The sequence below is a fragment of the Myxine glutinosa genome, chromosome 4, assembly GCF_964187855.1.
Source record: "Myxine glutinosa chromosome 4, kmMyxGlut1.1, whole genome shotgun sequence".
Taxonomy (NCBI): domain Eukaryota; kingdom Metazoa; phylum Chordata; class Myxini; order Myxiniformes; family Myxinidae; genus Myxine; species Myxine glutinosa.
Window position 1 is genome coordinate 133,363,890 of NC_136264.1, and position 14,535 is coordinate 133,378,424.

The 14,535-nt window shown below is 50.8% G+C and overlaps 2 protein-coding genes across 3 annotated transcripts in view; both read left to right on the forward strand.

Annotated features, from left to right (window-relative positions):
• The window catches only part of PUS3 (pseudouridine synthase 3), a 212,365-nt gene that overhangs the window by 30,956 nt on the left and 166,874 nt on the right, over nt 1-14,535 (forward strand). The window lies entirely within an intron of this gene.
• Nucleotides 4,685-14,535, forward strand: part of LOC137425249 (uncharacterized) — a 58,461-nt gene continuing 48,610 nt past the window's right edge. For both annotated transcript variants that reach the window (XM_068113477.2, XM_078776447.1), the window contains exons 1-3: nt 4,685-4,798; nt 8,867-8,915; nt 10,485-10,527. In XM_068113477.2, coding sequence (XP_067969578.2) covers nt 4,786-4,798; nt 8,867-8,915; nt 10,485-10,527 — 105 coding nt within the window. In that variant the 5' untranslated portion in view covers nt 4,685-4,785. The remainder of the gene's footprint in view (nt 4,799-8,866; nt 8,916-10,484; nt 10,528-14,535) is intronic.

Here is a 14,535-nt window from a genome sequence, read left to right on the forward strand (position 1 = left end):
GAGGCTGTAGGTGGAGCGCTTGGTTGCGATGGGGCCATCCGATTGCAGTGTGAGCAGCGATTGCGCATCTCATGAATCTGGGGAGTGATTCCAGGCCAAAAGATCGAGCTGCTGGCCCGGGTGGTCATAGCCATGACTCCTTGGTGAGCAGCATGAAGATTCTCAAGGACAAGCTTCCGTAGCTTCGGTGGGATGATAATCCTCCCCTTGTAGACCACTATGCCATCAATAGTGTAGAGGTGTTCACGGAAGGGAAAGTATTCCAAAATGGACACAGGGAAATCGTCCCGACTGACAGGTAGACCCTGCTCAATAGAATTGAGTAACTGCAGCATCTGAGTGTCACTTGCTGTTTCGTCCCGAACATCGTCCCAAGTGACGGACCGCACAGAATCGAGCGTCTTGATGGCTGCCATAGAAATAGCCATTTCCATGCCAGTGTCGTCATCTGTGGTCCACAGCCCAGTCAAGGTGTGCTGTCTTAGTGTAGTCGATGTGGCCACATCCATGATGGAGGAAATGTCATCCACCAGTGGCAGTCGTTCCGATGGTCTGGCACCCGACGGATGTCGTGAAATCGCATCTGGTACGCAGTGTCGTTTTCCCGGGATGTGGATAATTCGGAAACGATATGCTAGAGTCCTTTCTTTCAAGTTGGCAAGCCGCGTGTTATGGATGTCCTCCAATCGTCTGTCGCCAAGAAGCTTGATTAAGGGCTTGTGATCGACGGCAATAATCAGGTTCTTGCATCCCAACACAAAATACTTTACTTTTTCCAGGCTGTCCGCCACTGCTAGAGCTTCACCCTCTATCGGAGCATAGCGCGACTCCGCTGCATGGGTGAAGCGGCCTCCAGCAAGGGTGATTTTCCAGCCATCGGGGCAGCACTGTGGGGTTTCACCAGGGCATCTGCAGTGTTTTTGGAGGAGCCAGAAGCCAATCCCATCCTTCGACCAGTCAGTTGCGAGACATGTTGTCCGTTCCTTGTCAAAGATCCGGACCCCATTTGCGACCTCAGTTGATGCTGAGTGAGAGTGAGAGGTACAAGCGCAGGTGTTTGCATTTGATTGGATAGACTTCGAATTTTGAAATTTAATTTCTGTATTCGTTTATAGGTTTGGACAATCTGACGGGCAATGCCAAAGTGCTGTTTGATACACGTTTAAAAATAAATAAATCTTAGAGGAAGTGGAACCTGCGAGGGAGGAAAGCGGGTTTGCGGCCTTGTTTGGGATTGCGGGATTCAGAAGGCAGGTGTCGTCTGGGATGTGATGGACACAAGGACATTGGCACCGATTGAGGATTGATTGTTCATAAACAAGAATGTATCAATTGAATGCAGGTTTATTAGCAACAACGATGAACAATCAATCTGCAAGACAAAGAAAGCGATGGTAGATATTAGAATAAGATAATAGATACAGAATATGCAAATAACAATGCGCAGTATTACACAAGATGAGAACGCAATAGAGAACAGCACCATACAAGAGTTGTCTAGTAACCGCTACAGGGGACACGTTTAAGGACCAAAATGGCCGCTTGTCAGCCATCTTGGATCTGATCACGAAAATAAATGATGTGCATACGGAAGCCATCATTTGTTTTCTGTGTGCAAAGTTTGAAGCAGATCGGTAAATGCATGTCCGAGCAAAGGCTGAGGACGTGTTCAATATCTAAGGGTGTTTTACAACTAAAATGGCTGCCAGTCGGCCATCTTTTATCGCATCAGGAAACAAATTGATGTCCACATGTATACCGTCATGTGTTTTCTTTGTGCCAAGTATGAAAAAAAATCGGTCCGTACATCTCCGAGATATGGTTGCAGACAGACGGGCGGACGGAAGAGACTAAATCCATAAGCTCCCGTTTCGGACGAAGTCAAATCGGGGCTAAGAAGTGCAGAATAATTGTTCAGCACAGTTGCAATAGTGAGAGGACCAGGGGCCACAACCTGCAGGGTAAACAAGAGGGTTAAGATGGTTGGAAGGAGGGAAGCTTCTTTTACTCATAGTAGTTCATGCATGGAATTATTATTCATTCATATGCAGCCTGCGGCTGCTTGGCTGCAACTTTTTCTGGGGGTGTGACTGTGCCGCTGCTGCAGTGCCCCCTTACCAGCTATCTGGTTCTCATTTTGCCGACGTCGCTGTGCCGCTGATGCAATGCCCCCTTCCCAGCTAGCTGGTTCTCATTTTGCCAACCTCGCTATGCTGCAGATGCAGTGCCCCCTTACCCGCTAGCTGGTTCTCATTTTGCCAACCTCGCTATGCTGATGATGCAGTGCCCCCTTACCCGCTAGCTGGTTCTCATTTTGCCAACCTCGCTATGCTGCAGATGCAGTGCCCCCTTACCCGCTAGCTGGTTCTCATTTTGCCAACCTCGCTATGCTGATGATGCAGTGCCCCCTTATCCGCTAGCTGGTTCTCATTTTGCCAACCTCGCTATGCTGCAGATGCAGTGCCCCCTTACCCGCTAGCTGGTTCTCATTTTGCCAACCTCGCTGTGCCGCTGATGCAGTGCCCCCTTACCCGCTAGCAGGTTCTCATTTTGCCGCCTCGATGTGCAGCTGATGCAGTGCCCTCTTTAACCAGCTAGCTGGTTCTCATTTTTCTGACCTCGCTATGCCGCTGATGCAGTGCCCCCTTACCAGTCAGCAGGTTCTCATTTTGCTGACCTCGCGGTGCCGCTGATGCAGTGCCCCCTTGCTGGCTAGCTGGTTCTCATTTTGCCGACCTCGCTGTGCCGCTGATGCAGTGCCCCCTTTCCCGGTAGCTGGTTCTCATTTTGCCGACCTCGCTGTGCCGCTGATGCAGTGCCCCCTTACCAGCAAGCTGGTTCTCATTTTTACGACCTCGCTGTGCCGCTGATGCAGTGCCCCATCACCCGCGAGCTGGTTCTCATTTTGCCGATCTCGCTGTGCCGCTGATGCAGTGCCCCCTTACCAGTCAGCAGGTTCTCATTTTGCTGACCTCGCTGTGCCGCTGATGCAGTGCCCCCTTGCTGGCTAGCTGGTTCTCATTTTGCCGACCTCGCTGTGCCGCTGATGCAGTGCCCCCTTTCCCGGTAGCTGGTTCTCATTTTGCCGACCTTGCTGTGCCGCTGATGCAGTGCCCCCTTACCAGCTAGCTGGTTCTCATTTTTACGACCTCGCTGTGCCGCTGATGCAGTGCCCCATCACCCGCGAGCTGGTTCTCATTTTGCCGATCTCGCTGTGCCGCTGATGCAGTGCCCCATTACCAGCTATTTGGTTCTCATTTTGCCGACCTCGATGTGCCGTTAATGCAGTACCCACTTACCAGCTGGCTGGTTCTCATTTTTCCGACCTCGCTGTGCTGATGATGCAGTGCCCCCTTACCAGTCAACAGGTTCTCATTTTTCCGACCTCGCTGTGCTGATGATGCAGTGCCCCCTTTCCCGCTAACTGGTTCTCATTTTGCCGACCCTCGCTGTGCAGCTGATGCAGTGCCCCCTTACCAGTCAACAGGTTCTCATTTTGCCGACCTCGCTGTGCCGCTGTTGCAGTGCCCCCTTACCAGCTAGCGGGTTCTCATTTTTACGACCTCGCTGTGCCGCTGTTGCAGTGCCCCCTTACCAGCTAGCTGGTTCTCATTTTTACGACCTCGCTGTGCCGCTGATGCAGTGCCCCCTTACCCGCGAGCTGGTTCTCATTTTGCCGATCTCGCTGTGCCGCTGATGCAGTGCCCCATTACCAGCTATTTGGGTCTCATTTTGCCGACCTCGATGTGCCGTTGATGCAGTGCCCGCTTACCAGTCAGCAGGTTTTCATTTTGCTGACCTCGCTGTACCGCTGATGCAGTGGCCCCTTTCCCGGTAGCTGGTTCTCATTTTGCCGACCTCGCTGTGCCGCTGATGCAGTGCCCCCTTACCCGCGAGCTGGTTCTCATTTTGCCGACCTCGCTGTGCCGCTGATGCAGTGCCCCCTTACCCGCGAGCTGGTTCTCATTTTGCCCACCTCGCCGTGCCGCTGATGCAGTTCCCCCTAATACCAGCTAGCTGGTTCTCATTTTGCCGACCTCGCCGTGCCGCTGATGCAGTGCCCCTTACCAGCTAGCTGATTCTCATTTTGCCGACCTCGCTGTGCCGCTGATGCAGTGCCCCCTTACCATCTCGCTGGTTCTCATTTTGCCGCCTCGCTGTGTCGCTGATGCAGTGCCCCCTTTCCAGCTGGCAGGTTGTCTCTCGGAAGTATGACTGTCTGAGCCAACCCACCTGGTGGTATGCCAACGGCCTGACAGGGTCTCAAACTCAAGACCCTTCGAGTTTCAGTGCGCATCCGCATTAAGATCTTAAGCCAGCCACCTTAACCATTTAGCCTCCACCAGGCTTCTCTTCTCCAATAAAAGACAGTCGTTAGCTTGTCGGATTATATTTAATTTGTTGGTGTAGTGCAGGCATGATCGGTGAATGACCAGCCCTGCGTCAAATTTCCTTGTTATTGTTCTTGGAACGTGGCGTATGTAGAGTCTCGCTGCTGTGAAGTTGTCATATATGTTAAATGTATGATTAACAAGAACATGATGACGAATCGGAAGAAGGTCTTCATTGCATCTGTAAAAGTCTGCAACCACGTGTTTCAATTCCACGCATGTGCAATTCCAGTTGGGCTTACAGTGCGCATGCGCAGTACTATTTGGTTGTTGGTGGCTTGGTGCGCATGTGCAGTTCCAGTTGGGCTTCCAGTGCGCATGCGCAGTACTATTTGGTTGTTGTGCGCATGCGTTATTCTATCGGTGACAGTTTCTTTATCGAGCTTGCCTTGCGATGGCTTCCACTGGTAAGATGGGTTCGTTCTTTATTGTAGTACGACACGAATTTATTTCACCATTAATCTTCCGCGATGTTCGTCATTTTGTTGCAATCAACGTTAAATTGACTTGTCAGCTGAAATTGGAAATAAAGCACCATTGTGATTGTAAGATGGTTAAACTTAAAGGTTCTTAACCATGTTTATTCGACGAGGTCATTTTGCTTGCTGAATGTTTTTTGGAACTGAAATGTCGCGTGAGTAGAAATAGAAATACTGTGGTAAATGGAGTCTGAGAGCTCCAGATAACGACGCTGTGGTGTTTCGTTTGTGTGTAATATTAATAAATGTATTTTCCTTATGCGATACTCGTTTGCTGTAATTTGTAAATTTTGGATGACATTGGTTGTTAGGCTTGTGGAACGAGTTTTAAAGAGGATGTCGGACGCAACAAAGGGGGAATCAGCGATATTGTTTATTTAATTTTTCACTCAAAACTCGCAAAATGGCGGCTCCGCCATCTTCTGGCTGTTGCGCGGTTTTCTTCAGCAACTTGTTTTTGTTTTTTTAAGTATTTGTCTTATTTTTCTTTCGGATGCTTAAGATTATGGCATCCGATTATGTTGATGGGGAACAACAACGTTATATTTTGTGGTGTCGAAGGATCGGACAAAATCGTCCGAAAGCTCCGCATGGCCCCACCCGGATCACCCTCCCTTCTCCCCGATCTCCCTCCTCCCTCCGATCATCCTCCCCCTGCCTTCCCCACACATCGTCCTCCCCATGCCTTCCCCACAGATCAACCTCCCCCTGCCTTCCCCACAGATCAACCTCTGCCTGCCTTCCCCACAGATCAACCTCCCCCTGCCTTCCCCACACATCAACCTCCCCCTGCCTTCCCCACACATCGCCCTCCCCCTGCCTTCCCCACACATCAACCTCCCCCTGCCTTCCCCACACATCGCCCTCCCCCTGCCTTCCCCACACATCGCCCTCCCCCTGCCTTCCCCACACATCGCCCTCCCCCTGCCTTCCCCACACATCGCCCTCTCCCTGCCTTCCCCACACATCGCCCTCTCCCTGCCTTCCCCACACATCGCCCTCCCCCTGCCTTCCCCACACATCGTCCTCCCCCTGCCTTCCCCACACATCGCCCTCCCCCTGCCTTCCCCACACATCAACCTCCCCCTGCCTTCCCCACACATCGCCCTCCCCCTGCCTTCCCCACACATCGCCCTCCCCCTGCCTTCCCCACACATCGCCCTCCCCCTGCCTTCCCCACACATCGCCCTCTCCCTGCCTTCCCCACACATCGCCCTCTCCCTGCCTTCCCCACACATCGCCCTCCCCCTGCCTTCCCCACACATCGTCCTCCCCCTGCCTTCCCCACACATCGTCCTCCCCCTGCCTTCCCCACACATCACCCTCCCCCTGCCTTCCCCACAGATCAACCTCCCCCTGCCTTCCCCACAGATCAACCTCCCCCTGCCTTCCCCACACATCAACCTCCCCCTGCCTTCCCCACACATCAACCTCCCCCTGCCTTCCCCACACATCAACCTCCCCCTGCCTTCCCCACACATCAACCTCCCCCTGCCTTCCCCACACATCAACCTCCCCCTGCCTTCCCCACACATCAACCTCCCCCTGCCTTCCCCACACATCAACCTCCCCCTGCCATCCCCACACATCAACCTCCCCCTGCCTTCCCCACAAATCAACCTCCCCCTGCCTTCCCCACACATCAACCTCCCCCTGCCTTCCCCACACATCACCCTCACCCTAGTCTTCCCCACACATCACCCTCACCCTTGTCTTCCCCACACATCACCCTCACCCTCGTCTTCCCCACACATCACCCTCACCCTCGTCTTCCCCACACATCATCCTCACCCTCGTCTTCCCCACACATCACCCTCCCCCTTGTCTTCCCCCCACATCACCCTCACCCTGCCTTCCCCCCACATCACCCTCACCCTGCCTTCCCCACACATCACCCTCACCCTTGTCTTCCCCACACATCACACTCACCCTTGTCTTCCCCACACATCACCCTCACCCTCGTCTTCCCCACACATCATCCTCACCCTTGTCTTCCCCACACATCACCCTCCCCCTTGTCTTCCCCCCACATCACCCTCACCCTGCCTTCCCCCCACATCACCCTCACCCTGCCTTCCCCCCACATCACCCTCACCCTGCCTTCCCCACACATCACCCTCACCCTTGTCTTCCCCACACATCACACTCACCCTTGTCTTCCCCACACATCACCCTCACCCTCGTCTTCCCCACACATCACCCTCACCCTCGTCTTCCCCACACATCACCCTCACCCTCGTCTTCCCCACACATCATCCTCACCCTTGTCTTCCCCACACATCACCCTCCCCCTTGTCTTCCCCCCACATCACCCTCACCCTGCCTTCCCCCCACATCACCCTCACCCTGCCTTCCCCACACATCACCCTCACCCTTGTCTTCCCCACACATCACACTCACCCTTGTCTTCCCCACACATCACCCTCACCCTGCCTTCCCCCCACATCACCCTCACCCTGCCTTCCCCACACATCACCCTCACCCTTGTCTTCCCCACACATCACACTCACCCTTGTCTTCCCCACACATCACCCTCACCCTGCCTTCCCCACACATCACCCTCACCCTGTCTTCCCCACACATCACCCTCAGCCTTGTCTTCCCCACACATCACCCTCACCCTTATCTTCCCCACACATCACCCTCACCCTTATCTTCCCCACACATCACCCTCACCCCTTATCTTCCCCACACATCACCCTCACCCTTATCTTCCCCACACATCATCCTCACCCTTATCTTCCCCACACATCACCCTCACCCTGCCTTCCCCACACATCACCCTCACCCTGCCTTCCCCACACATCACCCTCACCCTGCGTTCCCCACACATCACCCTCACCCTGCGTTCCCCACACATCACCCTCACCCTGCGTTCCCCACACATCACCCTCACCCTGCGTTCCCCACACATCACCCTCACCCTGCGTTCCCCACACATCACCCTCACCCTGTGTTCCCCACACATCACCCTCACCCTGCGTTCCCCACACATCACCCTCACCCTGCCTTCCCCACACATCACCCTCCACCTTCCTCAATTATCCTGACGACACCTCCCCTTCCCCAAGGGCCAGACACCATCCACCCTTCCCCCCACTTCTGGACAAACCCCATCCACTCCCCACCCCTTCTCTGCAAGGACAGACCGCTCCTCATCATGCCCCACACTTTTTGTGAAAATACCACAAAAGGACTCGCAAATCACCCGAAGGAGTCATAAATATTCCCCAGAGATGGTGGCGTGGTTTCTCGGTAAATATCATTGGACTAAATGGGGAGGGATGAGAGTCCTAATAGCGATATTGAAGCTGTGCACGAGGTCGATAAAATATCCACTGAGGGTCATGTGTGAATGTGTTGTTACCTCCACCACCAAAGGTGGATGGAGGTTATGTTTTCACCCCTGTCTGTCTCTGTCTGTCTGTCTGTCCGTTTGTGAACAAGATATCTCAAAAAGTTGTGGACGGATTCGTACGAAATTTGGCAGAGATGTAGCGTATGTGACAAGGACGAAATGATTAGATTTTGGTGAAGATCCGGATTCGGCTACTAGAATTTTTTAACTGCTTCTTCACCATTGGGAGATGGGGCCAAAAACGATACATTGCAGGATATCTCAAGTTGTGGATGGATTATTTCGATTAAATGTGATTCTGTATTATGATCTAATGTTGTTGTTTGTTGTTGGTCGACTCTGGGATACAAAACGTAAACTGTTCACCTGGTGGAGGTATGCTCGCTACTGAGTGCAGTTATAGTTTTGTATGGTTTTATTTCTCCTTTTTGCAATTAAAAATGGTTTTGAACTCGACGGTTCTCAGAACTGGATTACCTTTTGAAGACTATATTACTGATGATCTCATTTTAATATTGGATTGCAAAGTTGAATGAAATGCATTTCCATGCTTCCCTTACAATTCTACTGATAAACTTGTCACTGATTTGATTGTTGTTTATTAATATATGGATATATATATATTTTTAATCCTCCAGATTACAGCAGTTACAGCCAACCTCCTGCTCAGCAGTCTCAGACACAAGCGTAAGCAGTAGTGATCTTAAAATAAATATATATTGAGGCATTCTTATACCCCCCTTTACTGCTCTACACTGACCACATGCTGATTTCTGAACTCTGTCCATTCATATCATTTAAAAGCTATATATATCCATCCACCAATTGTTTATATTGTTGTGGATCTCAGACGTCGGCGCTCCCCTTATCAAGAGGAGGGGAGGGGGGGGTGTGGGGGGGGGGGTTAATCCCCTTGTCTTTTTATCTGGCCGACCCGAGTCCTTAGAAGTTATAACGTTCTTTCTCGGTCGGTGGTAAATAGGGTTGTTGGTCGAGTCTCAGTCCAATTACCTAAGTACTACCACCGGCCGTAAAGCAAGGAGATAACTCCCGCTCGAACCACGGATATGATGGAAAATGCCGAGCGGATAGCAATCCGCGATCCGAGCCGTTAACAATGGGACTAAACCCGATTCTGAGCAGTTCCTGTCGTGCCACGTTTACCCAATGGAAGAAAGGACGGATGCGATCGGACAAGAGGAAACCAGAGTATAGGAAGAACAAAGATGGGATTATTACAATTTACAAGAAGAAGAGGAAACGAAAAAAATGTACAGGATAGGAAGAGGAAGAAGGGCAGTCTTAGAACAGTCTTATGCTTAATACCCCAGACAAACGTACACACTCACACGGGGATTGTAGATGGATTGTAGATGGTCGCCGGCTTGTCCAGGCTTAAGTCGGCTCCAGTCCAGGCTCCGGTCCAGCGGCGAAGCCCGGCAGGCAGCTCTGCGTATGGTTGAACGCGACCGGACCTTATATAACGGGGGGAAGCTGGTGTCCTACGGCGTATGTAATAGACGCACACTTGTGCCAAACGCCCTTTCTCCAATGTTCTCTTCAACAAGCGAACCCTTCTTCTTCTCAGTCCTGTTCAATGCGCATTTCCCAAAGAGTCCTCTTACAACGCGCGCGCGCCTCCAACAAGTCTCTACAACAAGCGCTCTCCCCTCCAAGTCCGCGAAAGGGCTTTGCGCTCGCTTTTTATATCTCTCCGCGCGATCACTCCGCGATCACTCCGCCTCAAAGCCACACCTGTCGGTGATGTCCCTTCAGCCCTGGTTGGCTGGTGAGGGCTTACCGGCCACGCCTTTGATGACTGGATGACGTGGCCACACCTTCTTCTTGGCGCTCCGCCTCCTTTCTCGGGCCTAACCGCGTGGCTTATGGCGGCGCTTGGGCGGAAGCCCAGCGAGGCTGCGAGCAGCTAACAAAGGCGCGTAACAAATTGGGAGGGGCCATGAGGCACCGACTGTAGGGGCACGTAATGGCGTCGCTTGGAGAGGGAGGTCGCAAAATGAATGGATTGGGGACCTACTCTTATTTAATTGGCACAACGCAGATTCAACTATTGGAAACACGGCCTTATCTAAAACACATACAAATGAAATAATTGAAGTCCTATGGTGGCGTACGTGTTGCTTGTGGACTAGCTAGGGGTGCTACCTTTAACCTTTAATGTCATATTTACAAGTGATGTGATATTTACAAGTGTGGGTTCTCAAAACCGCAACAATATATATTTATATTTTTCAGGTATGGGGCCTATGGATCACAAGCTTATTCTCAGGCTGCTCAGGTGAGTGTGTTTTGATTGCTCTGAATTATTGTCTGAAATATCAAAACTTTTGGAAAGTGAACAAAAGTTTTATCTATATTATAATAGGCGAAGGTGATTCTGTCCGTCTGTCCGGGGGTGTGGGTTAGTCCGTTTGCAGAGAAGCTCCACCCATAGCTGCACCCATTCTTGGAGAGGCTTCATGTAAACAAATATCCACCATTTTATTACCTCAAATGGCTTTGAGGCCTGTTTAGCTAGGCCCATGCTATCTTGCTCTCTCACACAGGTTTATTTCAATTCTAATTCGATATATCATTTCATTTTTAACAGTCGCTAACATAGTGTTAGACTCGGTTGAAAAAAAACGGGAAGAGAATCCCAAGAAAGTTTCCGTTTATAGAACAAAATGTTTTCTCAAAGGCCTGTAAACTAAAGCCCATTCATTGAGAGTCACCCTCACGATTTTATCTCGAATTCACCATCTGATTTAATTTTTATCGATGGTTTTAGACTCTGTGTCAGAAATAATTCAGAACATTCACGCACACACGGGAAATTGCCGAGATATATTTATAAAAATCGCGCCACGATGATACACGAAAATACACCGCCTAAAATAACAGTCGGGGAAAATGTCGACATGTATTAAAAATTCGCTTTTTCTTTTCCGTTAACATTTATTACTTTTACGTTTTATGACAGTCGGCACAAAAACGACATATATATCTTCGTTCTTTCTTATTTCATTCAACATTACTATCCGGAAGTAAAATATGTTTCAGGAAATTACCGAGAGATATTTCTTCGTTTTTTTTTTTTATTAGTTATGTGCGCATACACTTTAAATAGGTTTATTTGAAATCTTTAATTTTCACAATGTAATTTACTTGCCATTTGTCATTTGATAATTACGAGACACTTCCTCTTGAGGATCATGACGATTCATGCGTTGCGTGGAAACTTCCATTTCCAAAATGAATGCGACGGTCGATGAAGAACGCAGACTTGAACAGGATGTAGCAAGAAAACGAATGAGACGGGCGAATGAGTCCGTCGACGAACGTCAATGCAGACTTGAACAGGATGTAGCAAGAACCGCACAGAGACCGCACGAGATGGGAGAACCGCACAGGATGCTGCTGCAACAACGATGAGGGTTGGAGAGGAGTGAGGGGTTGGAGAGCGAGGTGCTAGGGGTTGGAGAGTGAGCGAGGGGTTGGAGAGTGAGCGAGGGGTTGGAGAGTGAGCGAGGGGTTGGAGAGTGAGCGAGGGGTTGGAGAGTGAGCGAGGGGTTGGAGAGTGAGCGAGGGGTTGGAGAGTGAGCGAGGGGTTGGAGAGTGAGCGAGGGGTTGGAGAGTGAGCGAGGGGTTGGAGAGTGAGCGAGGGGTTGGAGAGTGAGCGAGGGGTTGGAGAGTGAGCGAGGGGTTGGAGAGTGAGCGAGGGGTTGGAGAGTGAGCGAGGGGTTGGAGAGTGAGCGAGGGGTTGGAGAGTGAGCGAGGGGTTGGAGAGTGAGCGAGGGGTTGGAGAGCGAGGAGCGAGAGGTTGGAGAGCGAGGGGTTGGAGAGCGAGGTGCTAGGGGTTGGAGAGCGAGGTGCTAGGGGTTGGAGAGTGAGGTGCTAGGGGTTGGAGAGTGAGGTGCTAGGGGTTGGAGAGTGAGGTGCTAGGGGTTGGAGAGTGAGGTGCTAGGGGTTGGAGAGTGAGGAGCAAGGAGTTGGAGAGTGAGGGCCGATTGGAGCGGAGAGTGAGGGCCGATTGGAGCGGAGAGTGAGGGCCGATTGGAGCGGAGAGTGAGGGCCGATTGGAGCGGAGAGTGAGGGCCGATTGGAGCGGAGAGTGAGGAGGTATTGGAGCGGAGTGTGAGGATGTATTGGAGAGGAGTGTGAGGATGTATTGGAGAGGAGTGTGAGGAGGTATTGGAGAGGAGTGTGAGGAGGTATTGGAGAGGAGTGTGAGGAGGTATTGGAGAGGAGTGTGAGGGGTTTGAGAGGAGTGGGAGGGGGCGTTTGAGAGGAGTGGGAGGGGGCATTGGAGAGGAGTGTGAGGGGGGCATTGGAGAGGAGTGTGAGGGGGCATTGGAGAGGAGTGTGAGGGGGCATTGGAGAGGAGTGTGAGGGGGCATTGGAGAGGAGTGTGAGGGGGCATTGGAGAGGAGTGTGAGGGGGCATTGGAGAGGAGTGTGAGGGGGCATTGGAGAGGAGTGTGAGGGGGAATTGGAGAGGAGTGTGAGGGGGCATTGGAGAGGAGTGTGAGGGGGCATTGGAGAGGAGTGTGAGGGGCATTGGAGAGGAGTGTGAGGGGGCATTGGAGAGGAGTGTGAGGGGGCATTGGAGAGGAGTGTGAGGGGGCATTGGAGAGGAGTGTGAGGGGGCATTGGAGAGGAGTGTGAGGGGGCATTGGAGAGGAGTGTGAGGGGGCATTGGAGAGGAGTGTGAGGGGGAATTGGAGAGGAGTGTGAGGGGGCATTGGAGAGGAGTGTGAGGGGGAATTGGAGAGGAGTGGGATTGGAGAGGCATGAGGGTGGAGAGGAGTGAGGGGTCACATATGTGAAATAAATAAATTGCGTTCATTACACCATTTCTGAATCTGATGAATTGCCAGTAACCATTTTGTAAAAATTAATGTGCAGCATCTAACTCAATATGTTGAAATGTCACACACGTCCATGCCCGTGGGATTCCCACGGGTGACACACTAGTATTGATATACTGTATGACACAAAAATAAGGGTACGAGAGAAAAAAGCCATATTTGGTGTATTTGGTGTGTAAAAAAAACCCAAAATGTTAATGCTCGGAGCATATAATCAATGTGCACTGTAATTTTCCAATTGTGAAGTGCATTTTGTATAGGCTGCAACTCCTCACTTTTGCTGTTTTTGAGAGTCTAACTCCTGTATAAACTGCACTTGAATATAAACCACACCTGTAAAAGACCACCTGTTACTAATTGGATACACTTGATCTGCTGGTCACATTTAAGTGACTATGAAACAACTATAGACAATCTAGATTGCAGAAGACTTGTTTTGTTAGCAAGGGTTCCATTGTAGCAAAGTGGCAGAAGAGAACTGGAACACGTTAACACCAGGCGAAGTATACTCCTGCATTATCCACAATGGATGGTTGTGAATGAGCCGCCGTTTATTATTGGAAAATTACGGCATCACAGGATTAGTCTTTGTGCTATGTAAAATGGAAAAGCAAGGTGGCTTCACAAAAAGATTGCTTAACTGTATGTTCAGATAGTCCTTCCAGAGTAGGCTAACTTGGTTTTGACGGCCATTGCTTTTGATATTCTTTGTATTTGTATCTGAAGGTGATTAGCCTTTCTGAAGAGCTGACTGACAGATGGCTCGGGGTATAGTTAGTAACAATATGAAGGGCAAGACTGATTAATATAGCAGGATTAGAAAAGTTCAGAAGTTGACACATGATTTCCTTTTGAGATTATGACGAGTTTATCAAATAAGGGATGCACAGTATTAGAAGCTGGAAGATGGTTGCACAGACGGGAGAAAAAGGGGGTGACGGATTGGCGGGGAGCTGTCAGCCTTAATTTTGGAAGGCAAACAAGTAAAGGGTTTCAGTGATGAGCTTGTTCAACCAAGCCGATGGTGCAAGACGAGAATAGAGGCAGAATATAAACGGATTGATTACCTGTGGTGTGTGAAAAGGACATCCATCATCCTAAGCAATTTCAAATATAAACTAGAGCGGCACACTCATTAGGCCGAATCTACATCCGTACCTTGGCCAAGTTCTAATCAATTCGTCCTTGTCACACACCGACCGAACCTGTCCACCAAGTTTCGTCTGAATCCATGCATATTGCGCATCTCGGTTTCGGCACTCCCCTTACCGAGGGGGGTTTAATCCCCTCGTCTTTTAAGCTGGCCGTCCGAGTCCTGGAACTATCTCGCTCCTTTGCGGGATGAGATTGGCCAGGGTGATTGGTCAAGGATTTCCCAAATACCTTCACCAATCTCTCCGCAAAGCAGGGAAATGAGTCCCCGCTCGAACCGCGGAT